This window comes from Solanum pennellii, chromosome 9, assembly GCF_001406875.1.
Source record: "Solanum pennellii chromosome 9, SPENNV200".
Taxonomy (NCBI): Eukaryota; Viridiplantae; Streptophyta; class Magnoliopsida; order Solanales; family Solanaceae; genus Solanum; species Solanum pennellii.
The window spans coordinates 74,351,266-74,369,389 of NC_028645.1; the positions used below are offsets into that span (position 1 = coordinate 74,351,266).

At 31.7% G+C, this 18,124-nt stretch overlaps 1 protein-coding gene across 4 annotated transcripts; it reads left to right on the forward strand.

Moving 5' to 3' along the window:
* The first annotated feature begins 1,269 nt into the window (after positions 1 to 1,269).
* Positions 1,270 to 9,806, forward strand: LOC107031544 (mitochondrial Rho GTPase 1). 4 transcript variants are annotated; one of them, XM_027911748.1, is made up of 15 exons: positions 1,270 to 1,594; positions 1,687 to 1,819; positions 2,256 to 2,405; positions 2,487 to 2,663; positions 2,775 to 3,026; positions 3,441 to 3,509; positions 5,312 to 5,367; positions 6,004 to 6,085; positions 6,542 to 6,753; positions 6,966 to 7,035; positions 7,714 to 7,838; positions 8,003 to 8,153; positions 8,308 to 8,494; positions 8,654 to 8,727; positions 9,557 to 9,806. In XM_027911748.1, the coding sequence occupies exons 1-14, from the start codon at positions 1,389 to 1,391 to the stop codon at positions 8,725 to 8,727; spliced, it is 1,944 nt and encodes a 647-aa protein (XP_027767549.1). In that variant the 5' UTR covers positions 1,270 to 1,388; the 3' UTR covers positions 9,557 to 9,806. The 4 variants fall into 4 exon arrangements, with proteins under 4 accessions (XP_027767549.1, XP_027767548.1, XP_027767550.1 ...); XM_027911747.1 differs by having other exon boundaries at positions 9,577 to 9,806; XM_027911749.1 differs by having other exon boundaries at positions 9,586 to 9,806.
* Positions 9,807 to 18,124: the final 8,318 nt, after the last annotated feature.

Consider the following 18,124-nt stretch of genomic DNA (forward strand, 5'->3'; position numbering starts at 1 on the left):
ATACTTTTCCCTTTATTTTTTGTTGTTTTGTTTTGCAATATATCAAAAGAAGAAAAAAAAAAACTTAGAAGCTAAAGTAAGAAATTTAAACTTCAAAACTTTCATATGAATCTTTTGATCGGCTAAAAATAAAAATATGATATCTTAGAGCCTACCTTTCATGGAAGGTCTGAATAGAATTATATTTATGAGTTGAAACTTCAAATTTATGTTTACCCCAAATAATTGTATTGAGTGAATTGTGACCTCATATGACAATCGCTTCCTCACAATACTTACTTATGAATTAACATGTCACACTTTGGTCAAGTCAAACAAAAAATATTAAAGAAATGGGCAAAGTAAAAAGGAAAAATTACGCGGTTAAACAAACTTATACTATTTAATTACTCATCATAGCTATAGTTTGTTATAAACACCACTCGCGACTAACATTATACATTACTTACGTGGGCTGTCTTCGAGTTTGTATAATTAGTCAAGTTTGTATATGTATAATTTTCCAAGATATACAAATAAATATGTATAATATACAATTTTTAACCTATATACATATACAATTCACCTCTCTCCCACACTCTTTCCTCTCTCAATCGCTCGCCTCTCTCCTCCCTCTCTTAATCGCTTGCCTCTCTCCTCCCTCTTCCAATCTCGCTTACCATTTATTCAAATGTATATGTATAATATACAATTATATACAATTTTATATATATATAATTCACCTCTCTCCCACTCTCTCTCCTCTCTCAATCTCGCTCGCCTCTCTCCTCTCTCTCCCAGTCTCGCTCGCCTCTCTCCTCCCTCTCTCAATCTCTCTAGCCATATATTATACAATTATCTAATCAATATACATATAATTCACCTCTTTCCCACTCTTTTCCTCCTCTCTCTCGCCTCTCTCCTCTCTCTCCCAGTCTCGCTCGCCTCTTTCCTCCATATAACATGTAGCTACAAATTATAATTATCAAACTATAACTATAGAGAGTAATTAGTTATTTTTAAGTGGCTATATGTGAAAGTATCCCAAGTATAAAAGTTCGATTGTAAACTGATTAAAATTTTAAATCTTTAACATATTTGTCTATTACTTAAACAAGGGTTTTGATACTTAATGGCTATTTATGCCAAGATTTTCATAGTGGGCTAGTAGCCCAATTCCTAAAAAAATACCCATCCGCCATGGATTAGACTCTCGACAGTTACCTTCCCACTAATTCCATATAGTAGTTGTACACCTCAATCATACATACACATCCTCCATTAAAAGCAACAGAAAACTCCTCCTCCTCCACAGAGGAACAAAATAGTAAGTGACTGATATATTTTTATTTGATTCGATTCGATTTGATTCCCATTTTGCAGTGTCAAATCTACCATATCTCATTCAAATGCTCGGCGGTTCAATCTCCAGTGGCCGTACTAACGTCCGTGTCGTCGTCGTCGGTGACCGTGCTACTGGCAAATCAAGCCTCATTACAGCTGCCGCTAGTGAAACTTTTCCGGAGGAAGTTCCACCGGTGCTTCCTCCTACTCGACTTCCTGCCGATCTCTATCCCGATAATGTTCCTGTTACGATCATTGATACTTCCTCAAGGTTCGTGTTGTGTATTTTGGATTTTGAAGAGTTGATTTGTTGTTTACATGTTATCAATGTTTCGATGAATTGATGTATGTGATGATATGTAGTTTGGAGAGCAGAGGTAAGGTTGCTGAAGAATTGAAGCGAGCCGATGCTGTTGTCCTTACCTATGCTTGCGATCAGCCTTCTACACTCAATCGTTTGACTACTTTCTGGCTTTATGAGTTCCGTCGCTTAGAGGTGTCCAATTTTGTGTGCCTTACTTTCATTGTTAATATAGTCAAATTGAAAAATATTTTTGCTCATTTTTCTATTTTTTTTTTGATATTTTCAAATCAAACAAAAAATTTGAATATCTTCCTATTGGAATGGTAAAACACATATTTTAAAAATATTGGCCAAAATTTGCTAATTCCTGAATAGTTTAAGTGGTTTTGCTCTAATTGGATTGAATACTGTATTATTATTAGGCCTATGTATTCATGAGTTAGTTTTAGTACTGTGGCGTTGTTTCCTAGAAAGTGTTGTTTGGTTTTTAGGTCATGCAATTATATAGTCGTTCAATGTTATGGAAAGTAATTAAGTCCAATTTTTTTGGATGGATAATTCTATAATCTGCATTGATAAATGAGAATATGACTTCTATGCATTTAATCACTTTAATTACCATGGTTAGATCAAGGTGCCGGTAATTGTTGTTGGCTGTAAGCTAGATAAGCGAGATGAGGAGCATCATATGAATCTTGAGCAAGTGATGGCTCCAATCATGCAACAGTTCCGCGAGATTGAGACTTGCATAGAATGTTCTGCTGCAAACCTAGTTCAGGTGGGTGCAATTTCTTACTAGGGATTTTTCCTTGCAAAGGTTTTTTAGTTCAACAGAATGATATTTTTTTAACCTTTACAGGTACCTGAAGTGTTTTATTATGCTCAGAAAGCTGTACTTCATCCAACGGCTCCACTCTTTGATCATGAAACTCAGGCTCTTAAACCCCGTTGTGTTAGAGCACTGAAACGGATATTTATTCTTTGTGATCATGACATGGATGACGCTCTCAATGATGAAGAGCTGAATGAATTTCAGGTTATTCTTCATTTTGTAGTCCTCGAGTTTATTAAAACACTCGATTACTTTCTTTCAAGAAACCTTATTATCTAGCATTTTTCTATTTTTTATTTCCATCAAAATTGGCAGATTAAGTGCTTCAATGCTCCCCTGCAGCCCGCTGAGATAGTGGGTGTCAAAAGAGTAGTACAGGAGAAGCTACCTCAAGGTGTAAATGACCTGGGCCTTACATTGACAGGGTTTCTTTTTCTTCATGCACTTTTTATAGAGAAGGGTCGACTTGAGACCACTTGGACCGTGTTAAGGAAATTTGGGTACAATGATGAAATTAAGCTGAAGGATGATAACCTCACAATACCATTCAAAAAAGCTCCCGATCAGGTGAGACTATTTTTGAAGCAGCTGACTATTATGATACTTGTTTCGTGCAAGATATTGTTAGGGTTATAGTTGGCTGTCTGTGTTTGCAAGAAACTTGGCACTGAGGCTAACAGGAAAAATCATGGCGAATATCAATAATTTGTTGACCTAGTTTGCACAGAGTTTCTGGTTCATGGTGAATCAGCTCCATTGTTCTCAGTTTCTATAATGGAAAATTATCAAGGATCAGATGATAGGAACCGTCTTTCTCTGTCCCAATGCTGCTTCATTTTTTTTTTCATTTTTCTGAAGTTGTAAGTTGTCTTACAGAATATTGTTTGTTACAAGAAAAACTCCGGCGTTATACTCATATTTTTCTAGTGGATCGCTGTCTTACTTTTAGTTCCCTTCTCAATAATGTTTGTCTACTTGCAGAGTTTGGAACTGACCAGCGAAGCAGTGGAGTTCTTGAAAGGGGTCTTCAGCACATTTGACACTGATAAAGTATGACACCATTTTTTCATGCATTTTCTTTCATAGAAGTACTTACCCCCTCCGTCCCATTCTATGTGGAATTTTTCGAATTTCGAGATTCAAACAAGTTTTATCTTTGACGGTAATTTTTTCATGGATCTTTTAAACATTTTGAATATGAATTATTATAACTTATAGTACTTTTTACGTAGTTTATAAATATATAAATTTCATTTCAAATAAATTGAAGATTCCATGCACAAATTCACGGTCAAACTTAAACTGTATGACTCTCGAAAAACAAAAAGTATCATATAATTGGGACAAAGGGAGTAACCGTTTCTTTTTCATGCATTTAATATGACTTGATAATAAAGTGGATCATTATATGCATCCATTGTCTCTAGAGGGTGGGGTTGCTCTGAGTAACTAAAGGTTATGCAGTGAATTGATCTCACAGAACTCTTGGGTCGTTAAGATAGAGAGCAATCTTTGATACAGGAAGTCCATAAGAATGTTGCTCGACTAATGAACAAATATGTAGTCACGATGTACATTTAACCAAATTAGAAATGAAAAATTGAACTTCAAGGAATTAAATTGAGCCAAATTCCGACTGTCCCCAGTTTTTTAAAGATTTCAAAGTGAACTTGAAGAGGATAAAGAGTGAATGGGAGATGGTCAGACGCCAATTGGTTGGCTTGTATAAAGATTCAGACTCAGCTCGTTGGAAGAACACTAAGAATTTGTCCAAGCTTACATGATTTGTAAAGAGATTTAGGATTTATTTCTCGTTACTGTCCTCATATCTGGATGAAAGAGGAGCGCAATTTTGATTCCAGAATTAAGCCCTGTCAAGTTGCAGGTGTATTATTTTCTTCCTTATTTTTGTTTCTTTAGGGTGGCAAAACATTTTTAGTTTTTTTCACGAGGCTAACATATTTTGAATGCCCAAGCTCTCTTCTTGTCTTTGTTTAAAGAAGTTTTATCGTTACACAAAACCAATTAATATGCTCAGTCAGTACTATTCCAAAAGGTGTGTACTTCTAACACTGAAGCAGAGTTCTGGATAATCTTTTAGATCTTCATGTTACATCATATACCAACAAGAAAGCAATCTTTTTGCCAATTTTTTCTTAATAATATCCCTATCTCTTTTTTATCTGGGTGGTTTCAGTTTGTCTTTTACACTGTTATTTTTCTATATCTAAGTTGTTGGTTTTCCAATCATTGACTAGGAGAGATTTCAACATAGCTTTCTACATATTTTTCCTGTCTGAGATATATTCTATCACTGAAGTTTTAATTAGCTACTACTTTTTGGATAAGTTTAGGAACCCCTTCAAATATGTCACTACGTTGGGTGGCATGCTCTAGTTTGAGTGGAACTTTTTTGGGGATAGTTCAGACAAATGTCAGAATTTGGTTGTGTAACAATTTCCTATTTGAAATGTCAGTGGTCTGTTGATCCTTTCCTGTTTCAGTGAATGAGTTTTTTCCTATGCCCCAACCCGCCGCCCAATTGAGATTATTAATAATGGTCACTGAAGTGGATTGAGATCCATGAGGTCTCAGTGGATGCAAAAATACTAGGTGATTTTTCCCCATCTGTCCAATTCTGATGAATAGAGTAACTCGATACCTGCTGGTGGGGGTAGCAGGTGTCCTGGTGTGTGCAAGCTGATTTGGACATCACAGTTATCAAAACAAAATACTAGTAAGACTGGTGCTTATGCAAATACTTTTTGCCAAGCCGTAACATTCTTTGGATAATACCAGAAATTTTGAACTTCTTTTTTTGTTCCTAAATCTATAATCTGTGTTTTATGCAGGATGGAGTTCTCAGAAATTCTGAGCTTGATGATCTTTTTTCAACTGCACCGGAAAGGTAAAAAGGTTTCTTTGAGCTCTTTGAATTATGTATGCTTGGATGGTTTTGGTGCACACTTCCTGCTAAGACTGTAGGTCTAGTTATTAGGATACTACTTGTTACAAATCTTGTCCGTTCATTGATTGAAGTTGTTTCACTTTTTTTACGTCTGTTTCCTAAGGGTTACTTACAAAATTATTTCAATCCTATAGGGGGAATTTGTGAAATATGCCTATAAGCTCTTGCTTGACACATAAAAATGGATCGAATGAGACCACTTTTAGCAGATTTGTAACACTTCTATTGTGAGTCTCATATGGAGTGTCGAGTCTTTTCTTAAAGTTATCCTTGAAAATGGTAGCTCTGAGTAATTTGTGTGCAGCTAATTGCAAGGATGTGAAGTTTTCAGTCTTTTTACTTTAGTAAGGATGCGTTAGAATTATGCCTGCAGATTATTTAGACAACTTCTCTTTTCAGTTACATTATTTTCTTTTAGTACAGGTTTTGTGAAATAATTTTTTCTCATTATCGCCGATCCTCTTTGTTTGAATCTTATGTCGAGAAGTGTTCTCGACTCATCTTCTCTCTCATTGCAGTTGCCCTTCCCTCTGAGCTGATTGCTAAACCTCATTTTTTATGTTTGAAAAATTGCAGTCCCTGGGGTGAAGCTCCCTACAAGGATGCTGTCGAAAGAACTCCATTGGGGGGCTTGTCTCTTTCTGCTTTCCTATCTGAGGTTCTTACTGCTAGCTTTCTTTCTTCATTCCCCTCTCCTGGTTGTTGCACTGTCAAGAGGGTTTCATAATACTTTTAAATTTCTTCCAACAGATCCAATATCATTTCCTTTCAAGATCAGATAATTTGGAAATATAGCTTTCTTGCTTACATGTCCTACATGCTTTGCGCAGTTAACTTGTTCAAATGTAGTAGATAGATCACCACCCGAAATTTAATTGACTTTGGTTCTCCTTCCTTTTTTCTTCTTAAAACTGTGTACAATGTCATTAGGTAATTTATGTATAGATTGCTCTCCAGGATTTTTTAATTAATAAATGGGATTTTACTAGTCTTCTATCACATATAATGCTTATAAGTCACATACTCTAGTTGACATCTACTTCTATCAGACAAAAAATATTTTCTGTTAAGGCATGTTTTTAAAGATCAAAACTGTTTATTCTTGCAATATCAGTGGGCTCTTATGACGTTGCTGGAGCCAGCTCAGAGTTTGGCCAACTTGATATACATTGGGTATAACTGTGGTGCTGCATCAGCACTCCGTCTTACCAGGAGAAAATCAGTTGATCGCAAGAAACAACAGACAGATCGAAATGTTTACCAGTGTTTTGTTTTCGGTCCTAAAGGATCTGGCAAGTCGGCCTTGCTGAAGTCGTTGCTGGGAAGGTATCTATATGAATTTAAGCTAGTGAATTGCTGTTGTTAATAATAGTTCTTGTTTATGGCTATTAGGCATTTTTTCAAAATTCTTTTTTTTATATAGCAGATTTCCATTTTTATTGTAATTGGCCAGCCAAATGACCATATCTCCCTTCTGTCATTTTCTTAACTATCCTTAGCCTGGCAATTTCTGATGCATAACTTTTTTTTCGCTAAAGGCCTTTCTCAGAAAATTATGCGGTGACAACTGACGAGCACTATGCTGTTAATGTTGTTGACCGTCTTGGGGTAAGTGCTCTCAGAAGATTCTCATTTGACTTGATAGGATGTTAGTTGATCTTTCTAAAACTGGTGTGCCAGTGTGCTGCAAATATGAGTAAGAGCTCCTACATGTGTTAGCTTCTACGCACATGATTCATTACAAATAGGCATAGGGTTAATTAATAGAGTCATGCTTTTCTTTGATCCATGGATGCGCATCCTGTGCAATATGTGCGATCATTGCATTTACAATTGTATTCGCTTGCTGAATGCTTTCGAAATTGACATACGGGTGTTAAGGGGCTGGGCTGGGACTAGAACTCTGGGTTGGTTATCGGGTCGGGAGGGTCCGTTTCCAACCGAGCTGGGTTTATCCGGGTATAGTTAGGCCGGTGCAGGGCCGGGTTCTACTGGACCGGGCTAGACCAGTTTTAGTTTTGTAATTTCTTAATACATATTAAAAAAACAAAATTTGACCGTTGAACTGGGTCAGGGCTGGTCTGGGTAACCAGTTCAGGAGTGATGTGATGCTACTGGGTTTGGACTGATTTCGGGTTGTCGATATTACAGCTAAGACCGTGCAGGTTGGTTTTTGTGATGAACCCAGCCCAACCCTGCCCCCCTTGGCTGGTTCGCTTCCGGGTTGGCCTGGGCTCTTTAATACCCTTAGATTGTCATCCAAGTAGTTGCCATCTTACTAAATAGGTTTTATTGCAGGGAACTAAGAAAACACTTGTACTCAGGGAGATTCCAGAAGATGAAGTTAAGATGATTCTATCTACTAAGGAATCTTTGGCATCTTGTGATGTAGCAGTGTTTGCATATGACAGGTGAGTAATGCAAGATCTAAGTGACTAGCAGTTTTTAGAGTATAGTTGAATTCATTGGCATAGTCCATCACCTTGGATATAGACAGGTTCCTTCTTCTTCATCGTTGTCTTGATAATGGTTTGCTTTTTGTGTGAGTACTTTCTTCTTCTTTTCCCCCCTTTAGCTCCGATGAATATTCTTTAAAAAGAGCATCAGAATTGCTGATGACTGTGGCAAGGCGAGGGGAAGTTAGTGGTTTTATGGTGCCTTGTCTATTTGTTGCTGCAAAGGATGATCTTGATTCATATCCAATGGCAATAAAAGATTCAGCAAAGGTATTTACATTGATCAAATTGTGTTCTATTTTGTGCAGAGACCGGATGTTGTGAATACACCCTGGGTTTTAAATGATTTAACATAAAAAGATTTTATGCTTGGTTTTTATTTCTACATATGCTGTTTTGATAAAATTTTGTAATTTTTGTCCAGATATGTCAGAATTTTGGAATAGATGCACCTATTCACATTAGTGTGAAGGAGAGAGATCTGAACAGCATGTTCAATAGAATTGTCACTGCTGCAGAGCACCCTCATTTAAGTGTTCCTGAAACTGAAGTTGGACGTAGCCAGAAACGATATCGTCACCTTGTTAATCGCTCGCTTATGTTTACTTCAGGTACTTTGAATCTAATACCCCCAAAGATATCTCCAAAGAGAAGTAGAAAATGGAACTGAATGAATGAACATTGGCACTGAAGATAGGGCCTGGCATATTAGAGCCAATTTTTTTTAATCAAATTATTGTATTCCATCTGACTTTCGACCAAAATTGCAGTTGTGGCTGCTGTTGCCGTAGTTGGACTGGCAGCATATCGATCTTATGCTGCACGGAGGAATACCTCAAGCTAGGTAATGTCATGTGTCTACTCGAGAACATATAGTCTACCTTTTGACCTAATAAGAAAATTATCCCACTATTCCTTTGATATCTACCAGATTATTAGCTAAATGTCCTTGTACATAGAGTACGGTCAGACTTCTCCCCAAGGTTATTTCAGTTTTGTCTATCTGGTCCTATCCATTTCCTGTTGAAAGTATCAGCTAGGCGCTATTTTTCCTTCTTCGTACTCTGTTTTAGAAAGAACAATTTACCTCTTTGAGGTATTGTTTATTAGTAATGTAATTTTTTAGGTGGCATTTGGACTTTGGAGATTATGATTATTAGAAAAGTTCTGGTAAAACAATTCTGGGAATTGTTACTTCTCTGGATTAGATTTTAGCAATTGCTTCTCTGGATTACGTTTATAGATATCTGTGTAATTAATTTTCTCATTTCTGTTTTTTTTTTTTTTTTTAAATTAACCTTTTTCTCTGAATAGTAAAGAAGGAAAAAACAAATTTACACAATAAACTTTACAACTTTACATAAGTTTTCGCAACGAGTTAAAAATAAAATCTTAAATGCTGCTCTCTCTCTACCTGTATATAAATATATGTGCACACACATATAAACAGTGCGTCTCTGCGTATTATCTCTGTGTATTAGTAGTATTACTAATTTCAAATTTTGTGGTCCACCAATGTGGAAGTATAAGTAATGTTATGATAGGAATGAATGACACAAATTATTGGTTAATGTCATAGATAAAAATATCTTTAACAAATTATTACTCTTGATGTACAATATAACATTTGAAAAATATTAATGTACGATGGGATATACTAATATTTACTTTAGTCTCTCGTGATGGAGAGAAGATCTTGCAGGATTTTCCCTTAGAAAATGCAGCATAAAAGTCTAAAAACACCACAGCGCCCTTGTTTTCAAAGCTGAGGATTTGTTGCAGCTTTGCATAAATACTTGTCTCCATTTCGTTGATTCATATTCGATTGTTCAAAGATTTTGGATCGGACCAACAATTACTTGTAATAATATTAAAAAAAGCAACCTATGCATTAGTTTTATATATTATTAATATTTTATTTGATACATTTTTTCAACTTTCTATCTTATTCACTCTATTTGGTACTCCATTAGGATAATGTATAACAAATACATGAAAATACATGATATTAATAATGCAAACTGTTTTAATAAATGTATTAGCATGTTTAAAGACTATTGTCTCTCAAAAACTTTTCAACACGCGCGCACGCGCACACACATATATGTATATATTTGTGGAGGGTATTTTGTAAACATATATATTTTAAAGAAATTATGCAATGCAAGATGTTTTTTTATATGTCAAATCAAATACCAAATAAGAAATAATTTCAACATGTATAACCAAACAATCCCTTACCTTTCTCATTCGAAAAATCTTTGGAAGGTCTTTGTCACAATATTGGACTCTTAATTTCGAGTATAAGGTATGAGTGGAAATATTGAAACCATTTAGATGGATTATTATAGTAATCTCTTTATTTATTAATCTTCATGCATTTTCATCCACTCAAATAATATTTAATCCACCTGGCACCTTTAGATTATATATTTAATGGTGATTTGACTATTCATATCATATTTATGATCGAAGGATTTGAAAAATAATTGTGGAGAAGAAATAGAAAATTTGTATATATATATATATGCAAATCCAATAGGAAGTCGAAACCTGTGAAAAAGAATATATAGTAATAGCTTTTGACCTTCTCTTTGAAACTCTTTTTTGTTGGTCATACTCTTTTTATTTAACTATCAAGATGTAAATTGTAATATTGTATGAGTTGGAAATAATTTGAATACATGATAGGTCAAACCAGCCCAATATAACTTTTAATTACATCTTTGGGATGAGATTAGTAAAAAATCTTCAGTTTGGCAAGAATTATGAGTTGATACTTAGTGTCACATTTGGCGGTTAATGAGATAGGTGATTTTCTTACAAGAATTCTCTTTCATTTAAATTATATTTTGGGATGTGAGTGAGATTCAAAATCTAACTTTTACATAGTATCAGAGTGGAACCCATCTTACCCAACGATATTGGACCTTCGAGTTAAAAATTATTAAATCCAAATTTAATAGTGAAGTAAAATTTTTCGTCAAGGTTGTTCATGCTTTAGGACAAGTAAGGAAAAAAATCACTTGTTGATCAAATTATCAAGATTAACTATAAATAATCATACCTCAATTGTTGATCTCTATATAGTGCTCCAAGTTGTTCATAATTTTTTGTGTTTTATATCAAAATTAATAACTATTCAAAATAAATAATCTCAAAACAGAAACTTCCAAAATATCAATGGATAAATTAAAGAAGATGCAATCGGATAAATATATTAACTAATAGCTTCATATACACACAAAATATGTAAATTGATAATTATAATATCACTCGACGATACTTCATCTCTTGAAATATTTTCATAATTCACTCATCAGAAATATCTTTAAATATTTTTTTTTCTACAAAAGGCGTTATGCATCCATCTAAGGATTCATTGGCCATTTAATTCTGCAAATCATTCTTGATAAACTTCATTACCGAAAAAGCTACTGTTGCATTGATAACAGGTAGAAGCAAAGCAAACTTCACAAAAAATATTAGATAATAGTTTTCTTTGTCACAACCAACTTTCTTGAAAGTTCTCCAAGTCCATTCAAATTAGAATTTTATTTATATAAATATAACAAACATCAATAATATAATTAACAAGTTGATTTTCAAAAGATCTCAGGTTGAATCCATCAAAGTTATTAGGACATAATTTCAGAGATTTTCATTATATTTTTAAAGTTAAAACTACAAAATAGATTAATTGAATTCAAGCAAGTTACTCCATTAAGCAAATCACTTATCACCTCAATGAAACGATCATTAAATTCTTATAGCTATTAATCAATGATTTTATAAAACACATCAACACGATAATGATGCAAAGTAATACAATTATCAACTTTCTTCCAACGTTAGCATATGAATAATCATAATTAGATAATGAAATGTCATGCTTAATTCAAAATATATCTACTTTTCTTTTAAGTGAACACCCAATATTTTTTTTTTATGAGAGGATCCTATTCATTATTTCTTCTCTATCTTTACAAGAATCATGACATTTACAATATCTTGCTCCTTTTTTTTTTTGCAATTACATATTAACTCATATTAGATTCCTATAACATCAATAATCAAATGCAACCAGAAAACAATTTCCTAATACGCTTGCTCTTTCCTTCTATATACTTTACTTGCACTCTTATTACTAAACCATTAAAACATATTTATATCTTAAATTATGATATAATTAATGATAAATTAGTATAATTTAATATATATAAATATTATGTTTAAGTAAGGATATTATTGGTATTAAGAAGACAAGAGAATCTCATGACTCATGATTATAAACATGCTACCCAAAGATCTCCAAAATCAAGAATTGCTTCGAAGGAAGGGTTGGGGTCCCTTTCAAATATCCAAAATGGATCTTAATTTCTACGTTTTATGTCATTGATTGTCGGTCAAATGGGAAATGGATTTTGTAGAACACACAAGAGATATAAGAAAGTGATATTAAGAATTTCTTTTAGCAATCTATAAAGTCTAAACTATATGCATTAAATAGTATAAATATATTAGTACTTCATGTTTTAGGCTAAATTATCAGGTTTGCTATGCAAAAACTAATTAAGTTATCATAAGGATCCTATGGTACAAGGGATAAGAATAGATAATCCTGGGATTAAAAATAGTTTTGGAATAAAATTTTAGTGTCTTGTTATAGTGATTGGATAAGTTATTCTCATATATATACATGGTGGGAGAAGTTATCCCAAAATAACTAATCCCTTGATAATTATCTTATTCGTTTAAAAAACTTATCTCAAAACTTCAGGATATATGATGTCGGAATATTCTAACACTAATATGGTTAGAAATCCCTTTTAATATTATACTCTAATTCGCTCTATTTTATTTTACAAATCTTTCTTGATTTGCTAAATGAACAAGTAAAAAGAAAAAAAAATACATCATTAGTATAAGCACCAGGGGCGGACCCACATGGTGTCCGCCGGGTGCTCGAGCACCCATTAACTTCGTTACGAAATATATATATATCTATGTAGAAATCGGTAGGTATTTTTATAAAATTAACATAGAGCACCCAATGAATAAATCATATAGTTGACCCAATGATTCTAGGATGAGTACTTAAGACTCTTTTAATGTTGTTGTACCAAGGTACGAATCTCATTGTTAATACATATTTTTTATAGTTTCACTTCAGAGCACCCACAACCTTAAAATCATAGATCCGCCACTAATAAGCACTAATTAGTAAAGTAAAATGGAGGGAGTAATAGTTGTGATTATGAAATGGTGACATGAGCAGAGCTACTTGAAGAGTGATTTAGTGCTTCTTCGGACAATTATGTGACACATAAGTTAATGTTAACTATTATATATATATATATATATATCACAATTGAAATAAATTATGCACCCTTCGTCTAATTCTTGACTCCGGCCTGCAGGGAGATACCAAATGCATAGAGCCTTCTGCTATTTGCATGTTCATTTTTGAGGGACTATTCAATATGACTATATGAGATATGGACTTACATGGCTTTGCTTCAAAGGCAATATTGTTGAAATGGATTCACACATAAACATGATCCACTAAGTGTGGTCAAGAATTGTGACAAGGAATACAATCAAATACAACAAGTATATATGATACGATAATATAGCCAGCCACACCTATACACTGTATGTTGGGGGAAATAAATAACCTACATTTAAACCGTAAACAATTATCAATACATCTAACCAATTCACTTTAATATGATTAAATAAAATGATTTAATCTAGTAAGCAATGCATTAATTAAGTATTGTTAAGTTGTATACATTAACTGTGTATACAAACACATATCAGAAATATATTCATTTGATGAAAATACTATGTGCGGCCGATTTTTTATTTTGCCATTATAAATAGTACTAGACACCAGTGCTCGTGTTATTTTTTTTTTATCTCTCTAATATATAGATAAGAATTTAGACAGTCAATTAAATTTTAATATGATTTTTAAATATTTTAAATTGTTAATATTTGTAATAGATAGTATTTTTACATAATTTTTCAAATAATATATATAACTTCTCTTGTCCCAATGTATATAGCACATATAGAATTCCAAGAGTCAATCAAATGTTGTTAACTATTTATATTTACAAAATTTTCTACGTAGTTTTCAAATTATATGTTACTTATTTTAATTATTGTAATTTATAATACTTTTTCCGTAAATTTTCAATAATGTATGTTACTTCTCTAACTATCTCAATAGATGTAGCACGAATATAATTTTAAGAGTCAATTTAATGTTAATTATTGAGATTTACAATACTTTCTACTCAGTTTTCAAATTAAATAATACTTGCTCCTTCTTTTATCTCATTTTATATGACATAGATTAATTTTATGAATCAATTGAATTTTTTTATAGTATTCAAATATCATGATTTATAGTATTTTTTAAAACATTTTAAAAATATTTATAAAATTAAAAAATAAGACAAGCAAATTACACTGAAAGAACCATCGAAAAATAGTGCAACTATCAGGCTGGCATGTCGACCATGACCTGCCAGGTTATTGTCAACTGATTTTTTTTTTATAGTATCCAATTATCATGAAATAAAAAAATAAGACAAACAAATTAAAACTGAAGAACCACCGAAAAAGGGAAATTAGTGCAGCTGTCAGGCAGGCATGTCAACCATGACCTGCCTAATTATTATGGCTTTTATATATATATATATATATATATATATATATATATAATATAATAGAATAAATTTTAAATACATAAAAAATGAAAAATCAAGAGAAACAAATTAAAACGAACGAACTATCAAGAAAGTGAAAATAGTGCAGCTGCCAAAAGGCATGTTGACCATGATCTGTCTGGTTATTATCACTTATATATATGTAATAGATATCGTATTTCTATCAACCGAAAATTCTAGTCAAAAACCCATAACTATTGTTTAACACAATAAAAGCTGGAAACATAAAAGAGAACTTTTTAAAACAATAATATTCTAACATTTAATAGGATCACTTAGCTGCACTTTCCATATTTATTGAAAATAGATATATTTTGGTTTGCTATGAGACTCATTTATGTATTTTTTTTCTTTGGCTTAACTTAATAGAATACAAAGAAATAACAAATTAGAGAAAAACAGGAGAGAGAATATTTCAAATAAGTTAAATAGTGTTGAAAATATATCATTACTTACTTTACATATTAGGAGACTAAAATAGGCAGCAAATTCTCTCGTCTTCCTCATCCTCCATTAGCGTCTTTCAATTCTCGTTTTTTGATCCTCCTCTTTCTTAGAAGGCAAGACTATTGATCAAGATTTTTATGAAAAAAAGAAATTTGATATAAACAATAAGCATACAAATTGACGTTGGAGTGCAATCTATTAAATTGGTGTTGAATACCACCAAGGCTGTTGGATGTATCTCTGCTGTCCAAAATATGTCTACGAGGATATTTTTTTGTTCAAATTCATAGTGTTTTGGATATAACAATTCAAAATTTTATTTTGAATACATTTTTGATTTTGATACAACAATTAGAAGATCAAAATTTGTATGCTTATTTGTTTGTATGCCTTTTGATACAAATTTTAAATTTTTATCTGTTTTAAATATACATTTGCGCCTAAATACAATTTAGATAATGTGCTACAAATTATATATTTAGGATAATATAATTTATATGACAATTAATTTCAAAATACATTTTTTTACTTTGTAATTTGTTTGTGTACAAATAGTGAATGATCGAGTAGTTTTTATTTTTTGTATATTGACGCTTCAAATTCATAATAATTTGGAATATTAGACGTCAGATATAATATAATTTTGAAATACATGACATTAAGGAATACATTTTTTGTTCTGGAATCAATTTCTAAATTAAATGGACTTGAGTTTGTATGTAGGAAGTTTCGAATACACATTTGCATTTAAATATAATTTAAATGATGTGATACAACTTGTATATTCAATCTAATCATATTTAGAGTAAAGTTACGTTTGATTAAAATATTTTTTAATCTGTAATTCTTTTGAGATACAAAGAATGAATGATTGAATGATTTTGATTTTTCGTATGTTTAATGCTTAAAATACAAAATAATTTGAAATCGTATTTAGTTGATTTTCTAAAAATTATATGTTGAATACAATATATTTTTGAAATACATAACATATAAGTAAATGCATTTTTTGACATAAAATCCATTTTTTTTAAGTTCAAATTTTGATTGTTACTATGATTCAAAATTTGTATGTTTTGATGATTAGAATACAAATTCTGCTAGAATTCTAAGAAAGAATATAAAATTTTGAAAAATATACAAACCACATCAATTATTTTTCATAAGTGGGTCAATCAACACAAACTCAATTCTAAATAAGATTTAAATTTGGAAAAAATAATACTTGAAAATATTACTCAACGCTAGTGGTGTACACATTGAATCATTAAGTCAAATCGAACCGACAAACCAAATCAAACCGAAAAAAACCGACTCGTGGTTTGGTTTGATTGGTTTGGCGATTGAAAACTCTTGGTTTGGTTTGGTTTGGTATTAGAAAAAAAAGAATCAAACCGACATATATAAATATATATATATATATATATATATATATATACATAATTTATTTTATTTATAGATAAAAATATTATTTACATATAATCTACTTTGGTGATATATTTTTAGTTAGTTTATAGTTTTCAATTTTATATATCTTATTTCAAATTTGGGCTTGTAAAATCTTGTAAATATTATATAAAATTGAAAACTATAAACTAACTAAAAATATATCAACAAACTAGATTATATGTAAATAATTATATATATATATATATATATATATATATATAAATTTATTTTATTTATAACTAAAAATATTATTTATAATCTACTTTGTTAATATATTTTAAGTTAGTTTAAAGTTTTCAATGTTTATCTATTTTATTTCAAATTTGGACTTGAAAAGTTGTAAATGTTTTATTTTGTGTTAAGACCCGAAGTTATAATTATATTGTTATAGTTTTTCAAATTCAAAGTTAATAATTTACTTTGTAAATATTTTTTGTATTCAGTTTGCATCTAGCCTTTAATCTTTTTAGTTTAGCATAATGAACGTTGATATTTCAAAACAAATATTTTGTAATCATGTGAATTTGACAGTCTTTTCAAAAATTTCTATTCACTTAACATATTTTAAGTTTAGTTTATCACACACGTAAGTGAAAAGATATTTATCGCCTTTTCAAATGCGTATAGTTGTAAAAAACCAAAAAAATGAAAAAACCCGAAAGAATCAACTAAAATCAAAACCGAAAAAACCGACTTCATATGGTTTAATTTAGTTTTGGATTTGATAAATCGACATAATTGGTTTAGATTTTTTAAATAAAAAATCAAACTGAACCGACCTATGTACACCCCTACTCAACGCTTTAGAAAATTATTTCAAAAATGGGTTTGAAAATCACTTCATAACTCACTTTTACTTCAAACTTCAAGTTCATGAAGATCTCCCAATTTATCAACTCAAAATTTTGATTTGAATCATAAATTTTATAACTTGAAATGATGAAAATAACCTCGGGAAACAAGCTGGCAGGACAACCCCTATTTGCTTCCTAGGACACTTTTATAGCCGCTTCCCTGACCACTTACTGTAATTCGAATTTTTTAGAAAGTAATAAAATGATAAATAAATTTAAATGAAGAAAACTACTTGAAATGATGATAATAACCTTGGAAAGAAAGTTGGCAGGACAACCGCTAGCTGCTTCCCTATGGGTAATCGAAGATTAAAAGTTAAGAAATTGCCCAATAGATTTTACTCAAAAACCTAGTCTAAATCACCTCCTCAAACTTTCAAAACTCAAAAAATGGTGAAATGGGGTTAAAATCCCGATTTTAAAAAATGTTTTACCCATGTCAGAGATGCGCGCTTATCGCCATCAGTATGAGTAAGACAATCAATTCATTAAAGTTGACCATCGTGAACGAGAAAAACTCACACGATAACGATGCAACTCAAGATGATGTTACGTGGTCGCGATGATGGAGTCTCACAATCGCAGTGACCAAAATGGTCATGCACAAAAACCAGAAAATAGTCAAATTCAAAAGCATCGAAAGGACTATAGGGATTAGTTCGAAATCCCGTATATACAAATTGCATATGTAAATCAATTGTACTCGCTGTTACAGACTCAATGGAAACGTCAATACAAATATAAGGTCTTC

Excerpts from the sequence above, each read along its gene's own strand:
- LOC107031544 (XM_027911748.1), top strand. The coding sequence starts at position 1,389 with ATGCTCGGCGGTTCAATCTCCAGTGGCCGTACTAACGTCCGTGTCGTC. Across the intron at positions 7,839-8,002 it reads GCAGTGTTTGCATATGACAG|CTCCGATGAATATTCTTTAA; the intron begins GTGAGTAATGCA and ends TCCCCCCTTTAG. Across the intron at positions 8,154-8,307 it reads CAATAAAAGATTCAGCAAAG|ATATGTCAGAATTTTGGAAT; the intron begins GTATTTACATTG and ends ATTTTTGTCCAG.